A 20,738-nucleotide genomic window follows, 5' to 3' on the forward strand; every position below is an offset into this window, starting at 1 on the left:
TACACACAATCACACACATTCAGTCTTTTGCTCAAGTTTTATACAAATACAGATTATTTGCACTCTAATGCCTTTCAATGATGCCTGTACATGCCAGTACCCTGCCCTGTCAGTGAAGAAGACCAGTAAGAGCTGGCGACACCCACTCAGGAAACCTACTGCGAGGGCTGTAACCACGGCCGTCAAACAACAGGCTGCCAGTGATGATGGTGGGAACTCACTCACACACACACACACACACACACACACACACACACACAGTTCCCACAGTTCATTGAAAGGTATTGCGAAGGTTTAGCCTTAAAATTCAGTCAGTGACACATAAGCCAAGAGCTCATTTCAATAAAAATCCAGGGACATTTCCTGTTGTGGTTGGTGCTGCATAGGATGTGGCACCAGGCCAGAAACCATGATCCTTTGACTTCTGCTGGTTGCATTGCTGTGAACAAGAATACAGTTGTTTGTAAACCAAAATCCAATTTTCAGCATACTTGAAAACCATGATATTTTCTTTGTTTAAAGGTAGTTTAGCTCAGGAGGAATAGGATTAACTTTGTTGTCTTAATACCATTTAAAACACACTTCTAACTAGTAAGTACTGCCAGGTAACATTTGTGTTCTCCCCTATGGCTTTCCCACAGCGTAGCTTTTTAAAACCACTGAACCATTCCTCTCTGCGGTCCCTTCCTCCCCTCCTCATTTTTCACATTTTATGTCCCCCCAAATGATTCGTCTGACGTCAATGCACACATAAACCAAACAGATTTAACTCTCAGGCCTACCACAGTAAAATGACCTAGTGATAGATACTCTATTTGTTTTCATGGTTTTAAGAGGGTGGGAGGGAGGGAGGGCCCTCAATTAAAAACAACTAATGCACATATACACACACAGTCACATTCATCATCTCCATGGTTGTGAAAAAGGATGAATAATTCAGCAGCCATTTTAGTTGTTTATCCCTGAGAAATGACCATGAAATGACCATGGCTGTGAGAAGCCTATTTTATGATGATGAGGGCTCTTAATCATTTTAGGTAATTTTACAAACACACAGGCTTCTATTCATTGGAAATGTTTATCAAGTCACCGGAGGAAAATGTCACCACTGTGGATGGATTAGATCTGACTTAGCAGCAAGTCTATTAATACTGCTGAAGTCAGTTGTGAGAATGATGCATGCTATGTTTTTGATATTCAGGGCACATGATTGTTTCAGATTCAGAGCAGGCTTAATTAACAAACTACCAGACAAGAGATTTGCTCTCTGTATTGCATGAATCATTATCTGGGCCATAGTAAAAACAGAAAATTCACCAGTTGAATAGATGAGTGATTGCAAGGTTGTGAGGCTTTGTTGTGTCTCCACTTAGAGCCCACTGAAGCAAGCCTGGCAGAGGAGGAGGAACAGGAAATGGAGGCGTGGGCGAAACCCCTCATCTACCTGTGGCAGAACAGGAAGAGCTGCTTCACAGCAGAGAGGGAATACAATTCTCATGCAGCCACCATGCAGCCATACTGTGCTGTGTGCACACTCTTCATGCCCTATTATCAGGTAAAGTGGACTTCAACAAAAATATATAACCAGGGTCATTTGTTGGATGCTTTTTCTGAAATGCATTACAGTTTCATTAGTACCCGTATGTATTGCAGACTCGAGCCCAAACACACTTAAGATATGATTGTATCTTCTAGTCACCGAGCTGAAAATGGAGGAATCAATACTGGCAGATCACATTCAGTAGGACTCTTTGCTTCCGCTCCTTAAGCCCCGCAGGATTTATCTCTGCTGGTGAGGTGGAGTGTTTTCAATTATACCTGCGCTGGTCAGTGACTCTAATCCCATTTGGAGCACATATGTTTTCCATCCCTCACCCTAGTAAGGGATGAAGTCCGTATCTTTAGTGCACGTTTTTTTAATTCGGCATCCGATAAAAATTGTTATGCCCAGAAACCCTGCACACTGAGTCTGATTGCGTTTTATTATTCTATTCGTTGCAAAAATTCGCAATACAAGACAAAACTGAAATAAATACGTGGGAGCAATGATAGCGCTAGTCCCACACAGGACTAATGAATGAATGACATTACCAAGAAGTTATCGTTTAGCTGCCTCGAGCACAATCACTACTGTCTAATCTTATCCTTTGTTTTGAGACCGTCCCCCATTCCAAGCTGTTCTGCAGTCGCCATAAAAGTAAAGTGCTTTGTGCTGGGAGACGAAGTGAATATTTATCATGCCATTTTGGATGATGACATTTGCCACCCTATTTTGCCTTTTGACGGATGCGAAAAAATGCAGAAATCTAACCTGTTCCGAAAAAATTGATTGACGGAAGTTTCACAGTCGGTGTGTAAACGTGATTGACACAACGGGAGGTTGTATTTATTTTTAAATGTGCAACAATTTCAGATAAAAATTACAGACTTAGTGTGCAAAGGCCTTAATACTTATAGCCACAATTACCTACTGTTTTTCAGCAAACTTTTTATATTGTATCTTTTATGAATAGAGCTGTGTTACTGTGCTGTATTAACTGGATTTCATCAGCTCAGTGCACAGTGGGACAACTGGGGGAAAAAAAGGATTTAGCTAACCTGATAGATCGCTCTGTAACATCGATCAACTCATATGATGGTGGAAAAAGCAAAGACCCCGCTAGCTAATCAAATGGGCTGTTGTAATATCATGTTAGTGGTGATCCTGTCTTTGCTGGTGTACCTTTTTATAGCCAAGCTGATTTGATGTGCAGAGAGCTACATGTATGTAACACTGTTGAAGATGCCAGGCCGTTTCTTATTGTGAAAGCCTTGAAAAGAGACATTTAAGTAGTTTGCAACTGTCTGTGTAAATAATTCAATTACAGCTAAATAATTACCAGTGAATAATGCTAGTATTGAAAATAATACTAAGGAAATGAACGTCGCATGGTTTCCCTGCAGCTTATCATTGTCTTATTACAGAACCGGCTCCTGTAATTTGCCACTGGCTAAAATGCCATCCAGAATGACAACTTTAATTATGAGGCAGGAGGGGAAATATTTTATTACCCAACTCCATCTGTAATATTAACAAGAACATGAAAATCACCCACATTTTTTTTAAATTTTAGGCTGAAGACAAAGCAGACGACAGTACACCTATCCTAGCTATGGACATCTCTCCATCCTCATCTCCAATGGACGCCCCCCCACGCCCCTGTAGAGGTCTGAGAAGGACCAAGCCCCTGGTCCCCGAGATCTGCTTTTCTTTCCGGGAGCAGAACTGCCCCCCAACTCCCACTAACCCTCTGCTGCAGGAAGATGGCACCTCCCCTCTGCTCTACTGCCAGGGCTGTTGTCTGCAAGTCCATGCAAGTATGTATGCACAAGGGAAGAGGAGAGTGTAAATGTGTGAGAGAGTGTGTGGTGCGTCCTCAAGTCGATACTGGTGTTTTAAGTATAGTTTCTAAACTTCCAAGCATCTATTTACCTCCTGCCTCACCAAGCCACAATGTTTGTTTCTAAATGTTGTGCTTGTTTTTCTGATGTCTTTGTAAGAGGGTCAATGGGTTTGAGTCCTGACTCCGTCTCAATGTTCCACCCCCTCTCTGTTTCCCTTTCTCCCCCGCTCTCTGCGGTTTGGAGTATATTATTTCCCTCGTCAGCCGAATGAGGGTGAATCCTCTGTCTTCACCACACATACTTCCTGTCCCAAAGCCCCAAGCCAGTGCAACAAGGCCTCACACACACTCTTAAAAAAAACCCCGGAGCATTTCTGTTCCACTGGACACACAGACGCGACACGCTGTACATTATCTCAATCCTCCATTCACACACTTTAACAGCCCTAGGACTCTTTCCCAATCCATACGCATTTTGCCAATATCTTAAGCTTTCAGCTGGTCTTCTAAAGACCTGCACACACACAGACGCACACACTTTTTGAAAGTCTCACACACTGTCCCGAATCCACAGCTTTAAAATGACATTGCTTTTCTCAGTCAGTTTCAATCCCTCATACTTTCCTGCCACTAGTGTTGATCCCACCTCATTTTACTCTGGAGGGTCTAGGTGTTATGTATGTACCGTGTGTGTACTTAACTGCTGCACACTGTATGTACTACACATGCATTTGCTTGCTTTGTGTGAGTGTGTGGAGGTACAGTAGGGTTGGAGTAGAAGCTGAAGTGCATGTCATTTGAAACTGATGAAAAAGCCACAAGTTTGGTTTTGAGAGCCTGCAATAAGTACAAGTTGATGTTGCTCTCCCCCCTGTACTGTTATTTGAACTCAGGAAAGGAAAGAGAGGTGAGCTTAGATTTTATGTTTGGTTTGGTGATGGATTGGGGGGGAAAAGAGCAGAGACATACACACATATACAGACTTTAAGTGTTTCTTACAAATAAAAATTCCCCCCAGCTTATGTGTCTAAAACCTCTAGGAATGGATTTTAACCAGCTGTCAGCTTTGAAAAGAATCTCATTTGTCTTGCTTTTAAATTCAAAATGTTTTTCTGTTGGCGGCCACCACCAGCATTTATATTTTTATAAAACATGTCTGCTGTTCTACCACACCAAGGACACAGACCAAAACTAAACTTAACAACAATATTTACTCAAAGTGGCTGTTTCATACTACTGGGTATGTTTTGCAATGTCTGTCAGCCATGTCATCTGGGTTACAAAGGGCTAGCTGCACAAGTGTCTCAAACGAAACAGTACTGTCACGCCAGTGCAAGTCTGGTTGTCTACAAAGTGTTCTTTGATACACAGATGAACACACAAATAGATGCATTTATAAACAAAGATGCATAGATGTACCTTTTCCTCTTGTGTTGTCTGTTTCTTGCTCAACCACAGCTGTTCCCTTACACAAACACACACGCACACCATAGAGCTCTCCATTTCCCCTTAGTCTGCAATACTGTGCATTTCTGCATGAAACAATACCATCTTTCTGTTGAAAATCTGTGGAAACAATGTGGACGTGGCATTTTAGTCTGTTCTTTGTAACCGATTATAGACTTACCATTTGCCGTCACGTCTGCGGTTTTCTGTGAATGGTTCGTTGAAACCGTGCCACCAGGTTAGAGTAAAGCGGTTTAGTAGTATTTGAGTGTAAAGATTTTTCTCATCAATCACTTCCTCCTTTAGGTTGCTACGGTGTTGCAGCAGATGAACTCGGCGAACAGTGGTCGTGTGATCGCTGTACAGAAGGAAGCTTTACAGCAGTAAGATGATTTTTCTCCTTGTGTGATGTCACTTTTCTTTTGACAGTGGTGTTTTAGATGGAGTGTAATTATACGCACATTACTTGTTGATCAAAAGTTACTGATAAAAAGAGCAACACTTTCAAAATGAATCTGAACTACAAATTTGTTTAGAAGGACAAGATTTTGATCTTAGTCGAAGTTTTGACCAGACGAAGACGGATCCTCGCAAGATCCAATTGAAAATCTTGTTGTTTCTAAATAAATTTGGAGTCAAAATCGACAATATTATCTTAACGAATATAGGCTTAATGGATGACTGAATATGATTGATGCCTCACTGTTCCGCTCAAAAATAAGATGTTGCTATTTACAGCTACTTTGTGGTATCATCATTTTGTGTGCATTACCTTGCTTTACTGAGGAGACGAACACACTGGAGCAGATTTAAGTTAAAGATGCAATTCTTTAACTGCATTTATATTGAAAGCCTTTATTTTGTGCTAAAAATCAAACTGCCTTTTAAAGATGCTATTGATAACATTGATAACATTCAGCCAACAGATGTCGCATTCTCCCTCCTCCGTTCCATTGCATTTACTTCACAACAAGTCGTTGCCAGGTCCATACTGTCAATCTCAGCAATTCATATGTTTTTTTTTCCACACTAACTGACAACCCAGAGACACCACGTGATACCAACAATGTACTATTGGCTCACATGCCTTATTCGAAGTGGGAACCAAACGTCAGATATCTTCCACAGAGATAAACAAAAACCTTTTTTAAATGAATAATTCACAATCATAATAATTTCTTTCAGGAAAAGCCATACTTTTATACGGCACCTTTCTAAATTATAATTTTTTTTTTAAAATATACGTCTACATACAAATGTTATCCATAATACTTTTAAAATAAAACAACTCGGCAGACTTCCCTTGAATTTGACCAAGTGCCAGACACAATGCTGTTGCTACATGCAGGTGTTATATTTAAGCTTGTGTAAGGATATTTGTGAGTGGAAAAAAAATATCTTCTTTCTCTCTTACTCACTTGTCTCTTTATGCTTTCTCAGGAATGCTGTCTATGTAATCTCAGAGGTGGAGCTCTGAAGAAAACCCAAAACGACAAGTGAGACAGACTTTTGTTCTCTGATTATCTCTGCATTCTCATCTCTGATCTCCAGAGCTCAGACGAAGGAATTGTTTGTGCGTCTCAATTATCATAATGTATTAATTTGTTTGTGTGTGTGTGTGTGCATATAGATGGGCCCATGTGATGTGTGCAGTAGCACTGCCAGAGGCAAGGTTCAGCAATGAAGCCAAGAGGAGTCCCATCGACACCAGTAGGATCCCCATGCAGCGATATAAACTGGTGAGGAGACACACACACACACTGATGCAGTGCTGGAATTCCCCAGGTCCTTGAGGACTGGCTCGGTCTAATTAATGAAGTGTTCACAGTTCTAATTAACAATGTGAGACGAACATGCCCGCAATCAAAGCTAGATAATTAACCACTGGTGGCGGGTGGGAGTGGGGGTTTGTGTATGTAGGGCTGTCTGTGTGCGGGTGTTTGGTCTATGTACATGTGTGGTCTGCCTGTGTGTATGTGCATGCATTTGTGCATCTATTGTGTGCATGTGTTTGTGTGTGTGTGTTTGCTTAATGAGAGAGCTGGAGTGTGTCTCAGCAGACCTGACATGTTGCCACTATAGTTAGCTCTCTGCTGCAGGCACCATGATAGCTCAGCAGAAAGCAAAGTGTTGGGAGAGGTACATCCTAACGCAAGATGGATAACAGAGACGAATACTGCCTGTCCATTTCCCTGCTTACATTTTTGTTTCAACACTTAAGTTTTGCATGTAAATAATAACTTTAGCTTTTAAAAAAAAGCTTATATGATTGATCAATGCACGGGATAGGACTCCCTGAAAATCAATTTGCATTAGTATCAGATTACTGTCCAGAGTTAGAAATAAAAGAGCTGAGAGTGACAATGACTTGAAGACATAATTAATAAACAGTATTTGTTGTAATTGATCATCAAGGTATTGTGAATATAAACTCAAAGAGACTTAGAGAGGTGTTGTTTAAAGTTTATGGTCATTTTGGGGGCTGCAGTTTGTGGTGCTATTCAACTGTGTTACATTATACTGAAAGGTATTTAGTCAACCCTCATTGACAATGGGTGCTCTGGTGTCTTGGGGGTTAAGCCGTCATCCTTGAACCACAACGTCCCCGATTTGTGTCTGGTTGAGGATCTTTGATGCATCACCCCCCCCTTTCTCTCCGCTCCCGACTCCTCTGGTTGCAAAAATAATTCAGATTGTATAGAAGTCTTTGAGAAAATGACCCTACTTCTCACTTGATTTAGTCCTTTAGTAAACATTGTAAACATGAGTTTATGGTCTCAATCACTAGTTTTAAGTCTTCTTCAATACAGCATGATGTTCATTTAGTAAATTATGGTCCCATTTAGAGTAACATAAACAATAAATCAGGGTATGCTTTAGGTCGTGGCTACCTTGTGATTCACCGGTCACTACCACGCCGTTGTTCGGTCTGGGAGTTATCCGTGTTTTCATCTTTAGACTTTAACCCTTTCACAGCGTGTTTTCAGTTCATGAAAGTGAATTCACCTAAAAATGTTTTATTCAGCATTCGGTTGCACTTAGGCGACGGCCAAAAACCAAGATGCCGACGGCCAAAATGCTGAACTCAACGCTTCAAAACCGTAGTTCACAAACCAATGGGTGACATTACAGTGACTGTCCACTTCTTATATACAGTTAATGCTTTCAACCATGAAATAAAGGAATAATAAAATCCCAAACCGTACTGATAAAAATAGTGATAATAATTCTTATCAATATTAGAAAAACCTCCCAGCATAAAGCAATACTATCAAGTCCCTAATAGTGGTTCATGAGTGCCACCTGAAAATAGTTGAATGAATACTGCTGCACTGACACTGAATGGGACACTAACTTTGTGGACACAGTGACATTACCCGCAGCACAGGGTATTTACAGGGACATGGTTCATATCTGCTCACACCACATTGAAATTAAACTCATTTAGATATGAAAGCACAGACCACAAAGTGTCAGCATCCATATCCAGGGGCCAAAATCTGAACAAAATGAAACTTGTAATACACACTGTAAAGGGCGAGACGCTCATAAAAAGCCTGTGACTTTACCCTGATGATGGCCAAAATGTTTCAGATCTTGTGATGATCGAAATTCTTTTTTGGAGGAGACCGTGCTTCCTTCCTTTAGCCGTTTGATGCTGTTAAGTTTGTCACAGTGCCAATCTTAGCTTGACACCACAGATTACTCTCTTTATAGCTAGATATATCTAAGACCACATCCTCTCACTCCATGATGACACAAAATCTTTACTTTCTGCTGCCAATTTTTCCACTAATTAACATGCTGACACAAGCACTTTTTGGAAGGATGCATGCTTCTGTTGATGGTAAAACAGATGGGCCTCTTTTAAACAACCTCTTTGTTCTAAATTAAGGGAAAAATATGAAAAAACACACAGCATGCTTGAATGAATAATAAGCCTGGTCATACACAGGAAAAAAAAAAACATTTAAATAGAGTGAGATTATGGATGCTATACCTTTTCTCTTTTGTCCACTTCATCATTTGTATGTTCGCTCTGTAAGCCACGTGTTCGCATTGGACCCATTGCCCCTGCAGCGGCCCAGTGCATTTATAATTTACTATCACACGCACACAGGCGCACACACATACACATTCATAATTTACTGTGGGAATGTTCTTAACGCATGGCTCAACACAGCCACCCAAACACAAACACACACGCACGCACACGTCCCTCTACAGACACACAGGGGGTGTGTTGCACGCCAGTCAGAATCTTGTCATGCTGGCCTCAATAGGTGGACGAGACAGTCGGGCCAGTTCATCAGCAGCCCACTGCTGTCCATAATGGAGGAGATATGGGAAAAGGCTTTATGAAATGTAGGCCAAGTTAGTCACCAAGAAAAGCACTGAGTAAAAGTCTCTCAGTTCAGAAGAAGAGGAGCTGTGAAGTAATGGAGGCTCCATTAATAAAAAAACAGGGATAAAGTTAAGTATTTTCATCACCCATTTTAAATGAAGCATTGTCTTTTAGGTTGAAAGAGGACTTCTCTGAGAGTTTCTCAGTGCACAATACCTCCTGATCCTCGACTGATATCTGAATTAAGTAGGCTAAGCTGATAATTGTAAAAGCCAGCCCTGCTGTAGAGGTTAAATTTAATTAATGCTGCCTAGGTTAATTAATTGGATCAGCTATTGATTTTTCAAAGAAATGAACAAAGGGCACTTATTTCAGACGCTTAGCTGATAAGGACAGAGACTTTTAAGAAAAGTTCACCTTCTTATCCACCTATCAAATGCTGTGCTCTCCTCCCTGCGGCAATGAATATTTCCCTACCAGGGAATTAAAACATTCTATTTAATATTTTAGTATCTCCACACTCTCTCACATGTTGTTTAGACACATCGTGCTCTTCCATGGATATGATAAGATAGTGATATGACAGTTGACATGACATCAGCCTCTTTTTATAGACCACACGTCATATTTACAAACCAGGTAATTCCCACTTGAGCTCACTTACCACCGAGGAACATCCTCTGAGGAGTTTGTCTATATATAGGCATATTATCTGCCAGCATGTATGGATTCACAGGAATTAGATTGATGAATAAATTACCTTCAAAGAGATGTGAAACCGCACCGCTAGAGAGACGAAGACGGGGCAGGGAAGTGAAGCGAAAAAAGGGAGCGTAGATGGATGTTTTATTAGGAGGAGAGTGGAGGAAATGGAGTGAGATGGGAGGGATGCGAAAAGGGGTGAAAGAGGAATGGGGAGCGAGTAGGGTTATAATGGGAGGATGTCGTCATTCTTTCCCTTTAGTGGGAGAGCCGAGGATTTGTGGGAGAGGAGGAGGAGAGGGGAGATGCCACAGTGGAGGAAATGGACTTGATGGGCTGTTTGGTGCAGAAAACCCAGCGATAGTCTTAAAAATTTAGGTGCGAGTGTGTTTGTGCATGGATGCATGGCAGCGTTTGTGCGGAGGATGTGTGTGTATGTGTGTTACGCCCTTCATGTGCAGTTGTGTACCACTCACAGACCTCAAATGGGGGGGGAATACCACAACATAGGCATTGCAGCACTGGTTTGTTGTGGAAACCTCAAATGATGTCATCTGATTGGTCTTATTTGAGGGTTTCCTTGTATTGTAGCGGTGAAATAACATGTTTCTGTTGACTGCTACAACTGGGGTCTCTCTCCCTCGCCTCATTTTATTCTCTCGCATCTATGTTTTTGTTTACACAACCGTATCCAATAACAGTGCATTGAGGAGATTTTGCAGATATGTTTATTTGGAGCACATAATGGTGGTTTTTAAATGATGTTAGAGGTTCATGGCACAACTGAGCGATGATTCACTTAGCGGCCTTTTGTCTTTATTCACTGCTGCTTCTCTTGAGCCTGCATTCAGAGTTTCTCAAGTGGAAATACAGATTTTAAATTACTCTTTTTTGTTTTTTTTCAACCTGTTCCAAGGCTAGACTATTGAATAAGGTCAGGTGGTTATGTTCAATGCAATAAAGACACTCAATAACAGTTTGTTTAATGTAGTCTTTTATGGAAAGTGACAGGAAAGATTGAAAGGAAGGAGAAGATGTGATAGGTCACTGTACTGTGAGCTAAATTTACATCCTCAACCTGTCCTAAATGTATATAAACCGCAAAACTGTGTTCAAATTGTTAATATTCTACATACCTGCATACTGTGTGTGCTGCATTTTACATAATATTCAATTCAGTGTGTAGAATGTATTATTCATCACTTGCATCTAAATTCAAGTTACTTTTTATCAAAACTTATAAAAAAAAATGTCATTGGCCAAAAAGGACTGCCTGTTTTCCAGGTTTGTTGTCCATCATATTGGTTAGAAAATGTTCTCTGACCAGGTTGCTGCTATGGGACTGGCTTGGTGCAAAACCCTACCTTTTAAGGCCCAGACACACCAAACCGTCATCAAAGAGCTATCAGCAATGAAGGCCGACCGTTACGTCGCCTCACGATGCCTTTGTCTTGGCCAAAAAGATGCAGTCAAACACACTGCAAAGGCTACAGCCGACGGCCAACTGCCACGTACGTTCTGCGCATGCGTGAGATGAAATATCTCTCCCTACAAGAAGGTAGCGGGAGTTCGTATTTGTCATTCAAAAAGGGAAACCGGAAGACCGAGGACAATGAATATAAGCCGTTAGATACATGCAACAAATTGGTGTTTGCTGTCCATTTTCACACCACTCTCACTCACCACTTGGCTTCATTCCAGATGGCCATGTCGTTGTGAAAATATCCGTGTATTGGCATGATCAGATGAGATAAGATGAAAAATTTAAATAGCCTGAAGCTGAACAGCCTCCGACAGCCCCAAACTGAGGTTTGGTATGTCAGGGCCTTTACTGAGTAAATACGCCTACCAACCTTGCACTTTCTATTACTAATACTACATACTATGTCTGAGTATTAAAGGGTGAGGCTGGTGATAGCCTATATTTTTCTCATTGTCGACAAATCCCATAAAAAAACCAAAACTGAAGATTAATTGATTATATTAACAAGAACAACAAAGATATCGCTTATTCCTCTGTGCCATAGTCCTCCATTGTTGTACAGAAACGCATAAATGAGCCACAATGTTGAAATGAGTGACATGTTCCTTCATTATGTAGAACATGGGCACTGTAGTGTGTTTTATTTCAACCCCAAATACCCCGTCCTGCTGCTGTAAAACATTTGCTAGAGAACCAAATGTGTATTAATTCACAGCTGGGAATAGTCCCCAACAAACGCACTATTTACTCCTGTGTGTGTAACTTTAGGTGTAAACTACAGTGCCCAAAATTATTTGCCCCTTTTTTGAAAATGAAACTATATATTTGTGACCCGTTTCTGTCTTGGGGCTGAGTGCTAGTCCGCTAACTAGAGAATAAAGCCAGCCTTGTCCTTAAAGAATTTGGACGCAGCTGACCTTTTGTCAGTCAGTGCCTGGTGTTGACAGTTTGCTCTGGTCTGTGTTTACAGAAGTGCATCTATTGTCGTAAGCGCTGCGCGGGGAAGCGGCAGGTTGGTGCTTGTATCCAGTGCTCATGTGGCCGGTGTCCCACCTCCTTTCATGTGACCTGTGCCCATGCTGCCGGTGTAATCATGGAGCCTGATGATTGGCCATATGTCGTGTCAATCACCTGCCATAGACATCAATCACGGAGTTCGTCAGCTGTAAGTTATAGGACGTTAGGTGTTTCCTAGAGCTGTTATGAACCAGGTTGTGCTCCGTTAGAATGGACATGGATAATGTGTTTGAACTTTTATGTAATTCGTAAAAGATTATTAGGGATAAATTGGTTCCAGTGTAGATACCCGATGATTGGTGCAGTGCAGTAGAAGTGGTTGAATGTTGGTCATTTTTCAAAATAAATGTAAGTAGAGTAATAGGTGGTCGTTTAGTGTAGGAATATAAATATGCATATTGATGGTTTTATTTAGAAAATACATGATGATATAAAGTGTAATCAGTGTTCATGCTTGGAAGGCAAGACAACTGCCTGATATGTCAGTATAATATATATAAGTATTATTTGCTTTAAAGGGTCAGTACCCATATCACAAAAAAACTGATCTTCTAGCCATGCAAATAGTGGCTATTTCTCCATTAGAAAGTAGTTGTAAGGAAAACGATCCACAGGGAGGTCTGTAGTTTATTGAGAGTAACCCGTTTCTGGAAAGACGTGTTGCTGTTGAATTTTTTTGTCATTTTTTCAAAGCTGTATTGGGATGGTGGCAGAATCGCTGAGATTTCTCAAAACCTGGACAAATAAAAACCAAATCTATCTGCATGGCTAGATTTATTGATTTAAGTAAAAGTAATTTTTTTTTAAATTTGGGTTAACAAATCTAATGCAACTAAAAGTATCATAGGAGTTTTAATTTGAAATGATACTGTATTTATTGTCATACAGTAGTCTAATTGCTGGTCTCTGTCTATACTAGAAGCAGCGAGCCTGCCAGGCGCCCATCTCGCTGGGCCAGACGGTGATCTCCAAACACAAGAACCTGCGCTACTACAGCTCAAAGGTCACGCAGATCACCTCCCAGATGTTCTACGAGGTCATGTTCGATGACGGCTCCTTCTCCAACGATACCTACCCCGAGGATATAGTGGTAAGAATATGTTTAATTAGAGACACGCTCAGAAGGTCACCTCCCAGTTGTACGAGGTCACACCAGTTATTTAAGCCCTCATTTTTTTCAAGGAGGATTATTGTTTCTCAAACAGGCATTGCATGAGGGATTACATATAAGCTTGTTTTAATATCGTACTGTGAGGTGTGCATCTGCAAAACCAGTGCGATCAAGAGTCATTTTGAATTATTTCGCTCACTATAAACCTTTCTGCAATTACCATGAACCAACATGGATTTCTGAAAAGGCCATTCAAATTAAAATAGAATATCATGGGATTGCTGAGTTGTCATGGTAGCATCAAATAATCACCGTCCTGGCCGTTCTCGGTGAGTTGAAATTCATTGATTTGTTCAAGTGATTATGGTAATGACCAAGTCTCACTTGGTGAGATTAACACTATTGAAGAGAAGTAGCAGTGACACAACCACACACTTATGTGTGTTACTGTATTAGTGAGGACGTTCCACTAATTTGCATTCAGCCCTGAACCTTGAACCCGAGTCTTCTTCAGATGTGCAGCAAATTGTACACCCCTTTTTAATTCTTATTTTAAAACTCATAAAGACAACAATTAAATTGAATTCTTTGTATCTGGAGACGATTAATGATGTTGTATATTATACCAAAGTAATAATAAAATTACATTTATATTATTTAATTATAAAATCAGGCCTGATGGGATCACCAACAAATATTTGGTCAACATTTTCATATCCTAATTCATGTTACCGTTCAATAATGTTTGATTCATCATTGTTGTAGCTTTTAACCAGCAAGCTATAGGATGCATTTTAAAAATACCTAACCTTGTATGCATTGTTTTGTGGAAAATCTTGCAGCATCTTAGAAAGACTGCAAGCATGTGGATTGTTCAGTGTTGTAGTGTTTATACAGTCTGTATGAGAGGCTGGACATCAGTCTTAAATAGTGAGGAATGAGCGCAATTGTTTGTCTTACAGTTCCCATATCTAACTACAAAGCGAGGAATCTCTCTGTCTTTATGTCCTCTGCATATCTCGACAACCGTTCATCCAATCTACTTTAAGGCCCAGACACACCAACCCGACATCAAAGAACTAGCGGCGATGAAGGCTGACTGTTGCGTTTGTCTTGGCCGACAAGTTGCACTTGAACACGCAGCAAAGACTACAGCCGACGGCCAGTTAGCACGGACGTCCTGCGCCTGCTCGAGATGACATAACTCTCCACACCAGCAGGCGGCAGTAGTCTGTATTCGTCATTCAAAAAGGGAAACCGGAAGACAGAGGACTGATATACAAGCCGTTGTTATGATACGTACATGAAACAAAGTGGCGTTTGACGACCATTTTCACACCACTCTCACTCACCGCTTAGCTTCATTCCAGATGGCCATGTCGTGAAAATATCTGTGTATTGGAATAATCAGATGAGATGAAGATGAATAATGAGAAAAGCCTTCTGCGTGTGCCCTCTTGAATTTACTCGTTGGCTTGCTTTCCTCACTTCTGTTTCTCTCCTCGTGCACTGATTTGCTTAAGCTGAAAAGCCAATCTGCGTGACTTCTTCGACATGCCGAATCTGACAAAAAAAAAACTCAGACACGGGCAGACGTGAGCTGACGATGCGTGACACACCGCACAGACGCTCATCGACGGCCCCAAACTGGCCGATGGCCGACCGTCGGCTTGGTGTGTCAGGGCCTTTACACTTTTTGGGTGTATTGCTGAGGATCTAAGGGAGTGCCTTGTCGAATTTGGTGCAATTTGGACTCGTGATACGTTCAGTATTAATAAACTTTGAATAAACAAGAAAACAGTGCACTGTGCAGCAGCGGTGGTGGGACTTCACGGCTCTGCAGACTGAGTCGAGCATGTCCTCTGCAGCGGGCAGACCGCGGCTCATTGACTGCAGTCAATTCACTTTTGGTGCTGGATATACTAACGTTACAACCGAACTCTTGTTCACTTCCCTGGAGTCAATGAGTGATGAGCGGTTTCTTCTGGGGGTCAAGCAAATGGCCTGTTGCGAACGGCACTAGTTCATTAACAATATACACATATGTTAAAAATAAGGCGTTGAAATTATGGTGATTATGGTTTCACAGCTGAACTATATACCAATATTCAGCAGCAGGATAGAAGTCTGAGTCAAGCCTTAACCGTGACATTAACCTCGTAAAACTAAAAACAGCTCTTCAACATCAAACCATTCACTTTGACATTTCACAGGACGTTTTGACACACGCCTACACAGACCAACCATTATTCTCTTGTATCTTTAGAGCAGAGATTGTATGAACTTGGGTCCTCCTGAAGTGGGGGAAGCTGTTCAAGTGAAGTGGCCGGATGGGCTGTTCTACGGTGCCAAATACCTGGGATCCAACGTATCCTACATGTATCAGGTACACACTCCCACACACAGCACTGTAGACACAATTATGACAAATGGTAAATGTACGAGAGAGACATGTGATCCGGTTTTGCAGATTTAATCATTTCTTTTGTGACTGTTGAATTCAATTGCAAGCTCAGTTTGTGGGTCAAAGCGAACGGCAGTAAACTTGTTGAACTCCCTCAACATCAGAATCATCGTGACTCCTCTGACGTTGTCAAGGTCCTCCAGGTCTATGTATGGAGAGGTGGACAGAGAGATAAAGAGAGGACACTTGAGACTGAGCGAGCTGCTGAAGTCATGACGACTAAAGAGCAGGAGTGGAGATGAGATGGTGGGAGGATGAAAAGATAGATATATAGGAAGCAAAAGCTATTCAGACACAGAGTGGAAGCAGATGGGTAGAGCCAGATAGAGCAAGAAGAGGAGGATGAGAAGGAGGTGACAATCTGCATTATTCAAACTCACTGAAATATTCACCAAGCTAAGTCATGCGGCTTCCACTTAAAGCTTTATTTAGTTGAGCTGGGCGTCAACCATTAGTTATGCACAAATGCATCTGTGACGCACACACTCAGTTTAAGACGGGTCCGATTTTAGAAGAAAAGGCTGAACAAGAACTTTCCATTGTCAAGGTGTGTTTAGGTAGGAAATAGTTTCAGGCTGTGTTTTACTCCAAGATCTGCACGGCAATCAAAAACCTGAATTTCTTGAGCAGAATAGAATAGTTTTTGAGAGCAGAGGTGACACGAACATGGCTTCTTTCTTTTTTTTAATCAATCACGTTGCATAGTCAGTTGTTTGTGTTTCATCATTTACACTTGAAAAATGCTGAGGCATTGAGAGAAATATTTTCTTTGTAATTTATGATGAAATAATAACATATTATGATGAAATTGTTTCATGTTTACTTTCATTGATAGACCTGATCCCTACTTTATAATAAACAATGTTGTATTTGCATTATTACCACAAAGATCACTGCCTTATCTTTGACTGATGCTCAATTCTAGCATCTTTTTAGGAGATTAACTGCAAATAAATATATAGTAGCAAGTGGAAATTCTACCCTTAAATGGTAACTTCTGTATTTTTCAACCTCGACCCTATTTTCCCATGTTTTTTTGTCTAAGTGATTAATATTAGTATTGAGGGAGAGCTCTGTAGATGACAGTCGCTCACAGACTGCAATATGGTGCTATCGGGTTAAGCTGGCACCGTCATTTACGTCCACTAAAAGTGCTTGTTTCTGCCGTGACAGGCTCTGACTGTTATAAGTGTCTGACATTATGGAAAGAGTCTCGCTCAAGGAGAAGTCTCATTCTGAAGTATGGCGAGGTGACGTGTTGCCGGAAGACAACGGTGGAATAGTGGAATACAACCATGGTGAAACGCGAGCAGAGTTTGTTGTGTTGGAGTACAGAAAGCATAGTGTTTTCTAAAAGATTTTCAATGTCATGGCTGAATATTTATATGATTTTGACAATAAGGATGAGGTCTTTGAATTCGCTGGCCACCTGTATTCATTTGAGCCAGAGTATACGGATATTCAAATTTCACCTTGAGTGAGACTTGGACACAATAACAAAAAGATCGGATCAAGCGAAAGGTAAGAAAAATGTTTTATTTCTCTGTATTTCCATAATGTTGTCAGACACTAATAATAACAATCTGAGCCTGTCAGTGGCAAAAACAAGCATTTTTAGTGAACATATTGTTACACTGATGCCGCTCACTTGCCCTCGCATCTCGTTTAGCGGCTGTCGACTGCAGCGTTCTCCCTCAATACTGGACTAATTTCAGAAATGATTGTCCCCATTAGTCACTTAGACACAAAAACAAGGGAAAATAAGGTCCAGGTTGAAAAATACAGAAGTTACCTTTTTAATTTTGTGTGTGAATGGATGAAAAAGAGGCAAATTGTACTGTAAAGCGCTTTGGATAAATGCACTCCAGTTATTTAAAACTGTGTAAATAACTTGCTGAATCTTTTCATGTCATCTCAGGTGGAGTTTGAAGACGGGTCTCAGGTGCTGGCAAAAAGAGAAGACGTCTATACTTTAGACGAAGACCTGCCTAAAAAGGTGAAACGTAGACTTGTAAGTATTAGACTTACTGGGCAACACATAAACTGTAAACCATAAGTTTGATACTTTTGAATGGCATGAAAGTTAAAAATTCTCTTGCCACCTGGAACGCTTTTCTTGTTTACTCATTGGCGTTTTCTCATGTCTTGTTTTTCTAGTCCACGGCCTCTAGCATGCGTTTCCAGGACACCTTCTTCACCACGCAGGGGGAGAGGAAACGGCAGAGAACACCCAATTCACGCTTCCAGAAAGACTATGTGGCCCTGCCAGGCCTCCGTACAACTGCCAAAAGCACATGGGAGCAACGCAGCCACAAAGGGAAATGAAGTCATGGAGAAGGATCAATGACACATGAATGCACTGAATTACCAGTGGCTGTAGAGGGGAGGCTGTTTGTGTGCGAGTGTATGTGTGAGTATGCTTGTGTGTACGTGTTTTGGATCTACTTCCATCTCAACTGTTGCCCACACAACTTCCCTGCGAATAGATCAGAGGAAACGACGCGAGGGAACGGGCAATTTGGGTTAGATGGATGTTAACTTGCGCGTGCTTGTACATTATACATCAGTGATTGTGAAGAACAAGACAGCTGGACTCTAATGGGTTAACGGAGGGCATTGTTGCCTCAGTTGCCAAGTGCTTTCACATCCGTCAGGGAAAATAAACGTGACTTAACATTTGTCACATCACCCTTTTTTGAAATAAATGACAAAAAAAACGTTTTTCTTTGTACATGACAAATTCAAAGGTGAGATTTTTCTAAATAGCTTGCCTATGGTAGCTTTTTGGGGGTCTGTTATTTCCAGTTTTGAGTTTGAATATTTATGCACTTTGCTTGTAGTATTTTCCTCATGTCTTACTGTTGCTCCCTGCATGTTAAACATTGTCTCCTAACTGCTCCTGCTGGAGTCCAATGACACTACAATGGCTTCCTCGCTGCACATTTTTTCATCCATATGGACAAAAATATATCGTTTGTGTATAAATTGTCATTGAAAAATGAATCATTGCTGATTTCAAAGGGGGGATTTCACAGTTCATGTGAAGAACTGACCACATGTTAATCCCTTCCTAAGGTGAAAGATTCAGACAGGAAGTCATACCCTTGTGTTGGATTCTGTGCACTATTAACGTGAAATGCTACTGTTGCTCTGTTGAATGAAACACATTGTTGAAATTATTTAAAATTTGTATTTATTTTTGGCTTGCTATAGTTAAACTATTGCTAACTGCTGTAAGGAAAACAATAAAAAAAATACAAATGTTTTTCTTATTAAATTGTCAAGTTATTTCAAGTAATTCAGTTGGTAAGAATGACATTGGCAGTTCCAGGTGCAGTGGAAAAGATGGTTAACTGTTGAATACATTCAGCTTGGGCAATACAACATTTGATGCTAAATATGAAAATTGAAACTATAATTTTGATGTTACATGCCCAGGTGAGGACATCACTGATGTGGACGCAGGTATTTAAAGCTGTTGGCCCTCTCCAACTCACACTCGCGAATTGTCAGTGGTTGATGAAGTCTCCTCTCCTTCCTCCATTATCATCTCTTCGGTCTTATCTGACATCAGACTTGCCACCTCTCTCCTATTTGCCGTTTTTTTTTCGTCACCCCCAGTGATCAGACCAATGACTGCGGTGTCGTCAGTAAATTTCAGGATGGTTTTGTCCTTGTGTGAGGTGACACAGTCGTAGGTGAATAGTGCGTAGAGCATGGCACTGAGGACACATCCTTGTGGGGTGCCAGCGTTCATCATCACATTATTTGAGGTTAGGTTTCCAATCCTAACAGATTTCCGGTCTGCCGGTGAGAAAGTCTAACAGCCAGTCACAGAGTGTGGGGTTCAGGCCAATGAGGTTATAAATCCTGTGAGGAATACAGGAAGAAGTTTACATCAGACTGTCTTTGAATGGTTGATTATTGTCTTTAGTAAAGATACAATTTAACTTAACTTTTACTAGTAAAACTAAATTTTTTATATAAGGTCCTTTTTTTCTATAGTGGTTTTAAAGACAACATGATTTAGGTAAGATAAGACTAAGTAAACAAGTGAAGGATTGTCCATAGAATCAAAAACGACTGTTGAACTGCTGGGTTAAGAGACATTTCCAAGTTTGGTGAACATGTTTGTTATTGTACAGATAGTGTTCATAACTTTAACAGTGAACTGCCTGGCCAGGATTTGTAGTTGAATGGCTTCCTCACCTTGAATGATACGGAACAGAGTGTTCCCAGCCGAGCCTGAGGACCCCGGCAGGCAGGAACAGACAGGAAGTAAAATCCAGGAGGTATCTTAAGTGGCCATGGCGTGGCTTCAAAAAGCTTTGTACTCCCATGAAAACCACGTCACAGCCTGCTTGAGATGGCTCTTTGTGATACTGAAGCCAAAGAAAGAAGACAAGATATTTTCAATAAAACACACAGAGTATAAACATCTATTCCCATAAAAGCAACTCTATGACTTTCAAGTGGTGTGTCATCATGAGCATGGCCTTTCTGTAAAATCATGCTCCCCTCAGTGGTGGAAAGTACATTTATTCATGTACTGTACTTAAGTTGAGGTACTTGTACTTTATTTTATTTTCTGCTACTTTAGGCTTCTACTCCACTACACTTCAGAGGTCAATATTGCACTCTAATCAACAAATAAATTGATGTATTATTATTATTATTATTATTATTAATAATAAGATGAGGCCCCACCTTTACCAGCTGCAACATTAAAGTGAGTTGCATACTGATGCATTAATTATAATCCAATAATATAAACTACATTATTCTAA

The 20,738-nt window shown here is 40.8% G+C and overlaps 1 protein-coding gene across 6 annotated transcripts in view; it reads left to right on the forward strand.

Moving 5' to 3' along the window:
* Positions 1-19,223, forward strand: part of kdm4c (lysine (K)-specific demethylase 4C) — a 38,228-nt gene extending 19,005 nt beyond the window's left edge. For 2 of the 6 annotated variants that reach the window (XM_037764681.1, XM_037764679.1), the window contains exons 12-22: positions 98-209; positions 1,374-1,555; positions 3,114-3,357; positions 5,136-5,212; positions 6,270-6,325; positions 6,460-6,568; positions 12,330-12,524; positions 13,296-13,466; positions 15,754-15,873; positions 17,870-17,962; positions 18,109-19,223. In XM_037764681.1, the coding sequence (XP_037620609.1) occupies positions 98-209; positions 1,374-1,555; positions 3,114-3,357; positions 5,136-5,212; positions 6,270-6,325; positions 6,460-6,568; positions 12,330-12,524; positions 13,296-13,466; positions 15,754-15,873; positions 17,870-17,962; positions 18,109-18,276 (1,527 nt within the window). In that variant the 3' untranslated portion in view covers positions 18,277-19,223. The remainder of the gene's footprint in view (positions 1-97; positions 210-1,373; positions 1,556-3,113; positions 3,358-5,135; positions 5,213-6,269; positions 6,326-6,459; positions 6,569-12,329; positions 12,525-13,295; positions 13,467-15,753; positions 15,874-17,869; positions 17,963-18,108) is intronic. The other 4 variants (XM_037764682.1, XM_037764680.1, XM_037764683.1 and 1 more) reach the window with 4 other exon arrangements.
* Positions 19,224-20,738: the final 1,515 nt, after the last annotated feature.

The sequence above is a fragment of the Sebastes umbrosus genome, chromosome 3 (assembly GCF_015220745.1).
Source record: "Sebastes umbrosus isolate fSebUmb1 chromosome 3, fSebUmb1.pri, whole genome shotgun sequence".
Lineage (NCBI taxonomy): Eukaryota > Metazoa > Chordata > Actinopteri > Perciformes > Sebastidae > Sebastes > Sebastes umbrosus.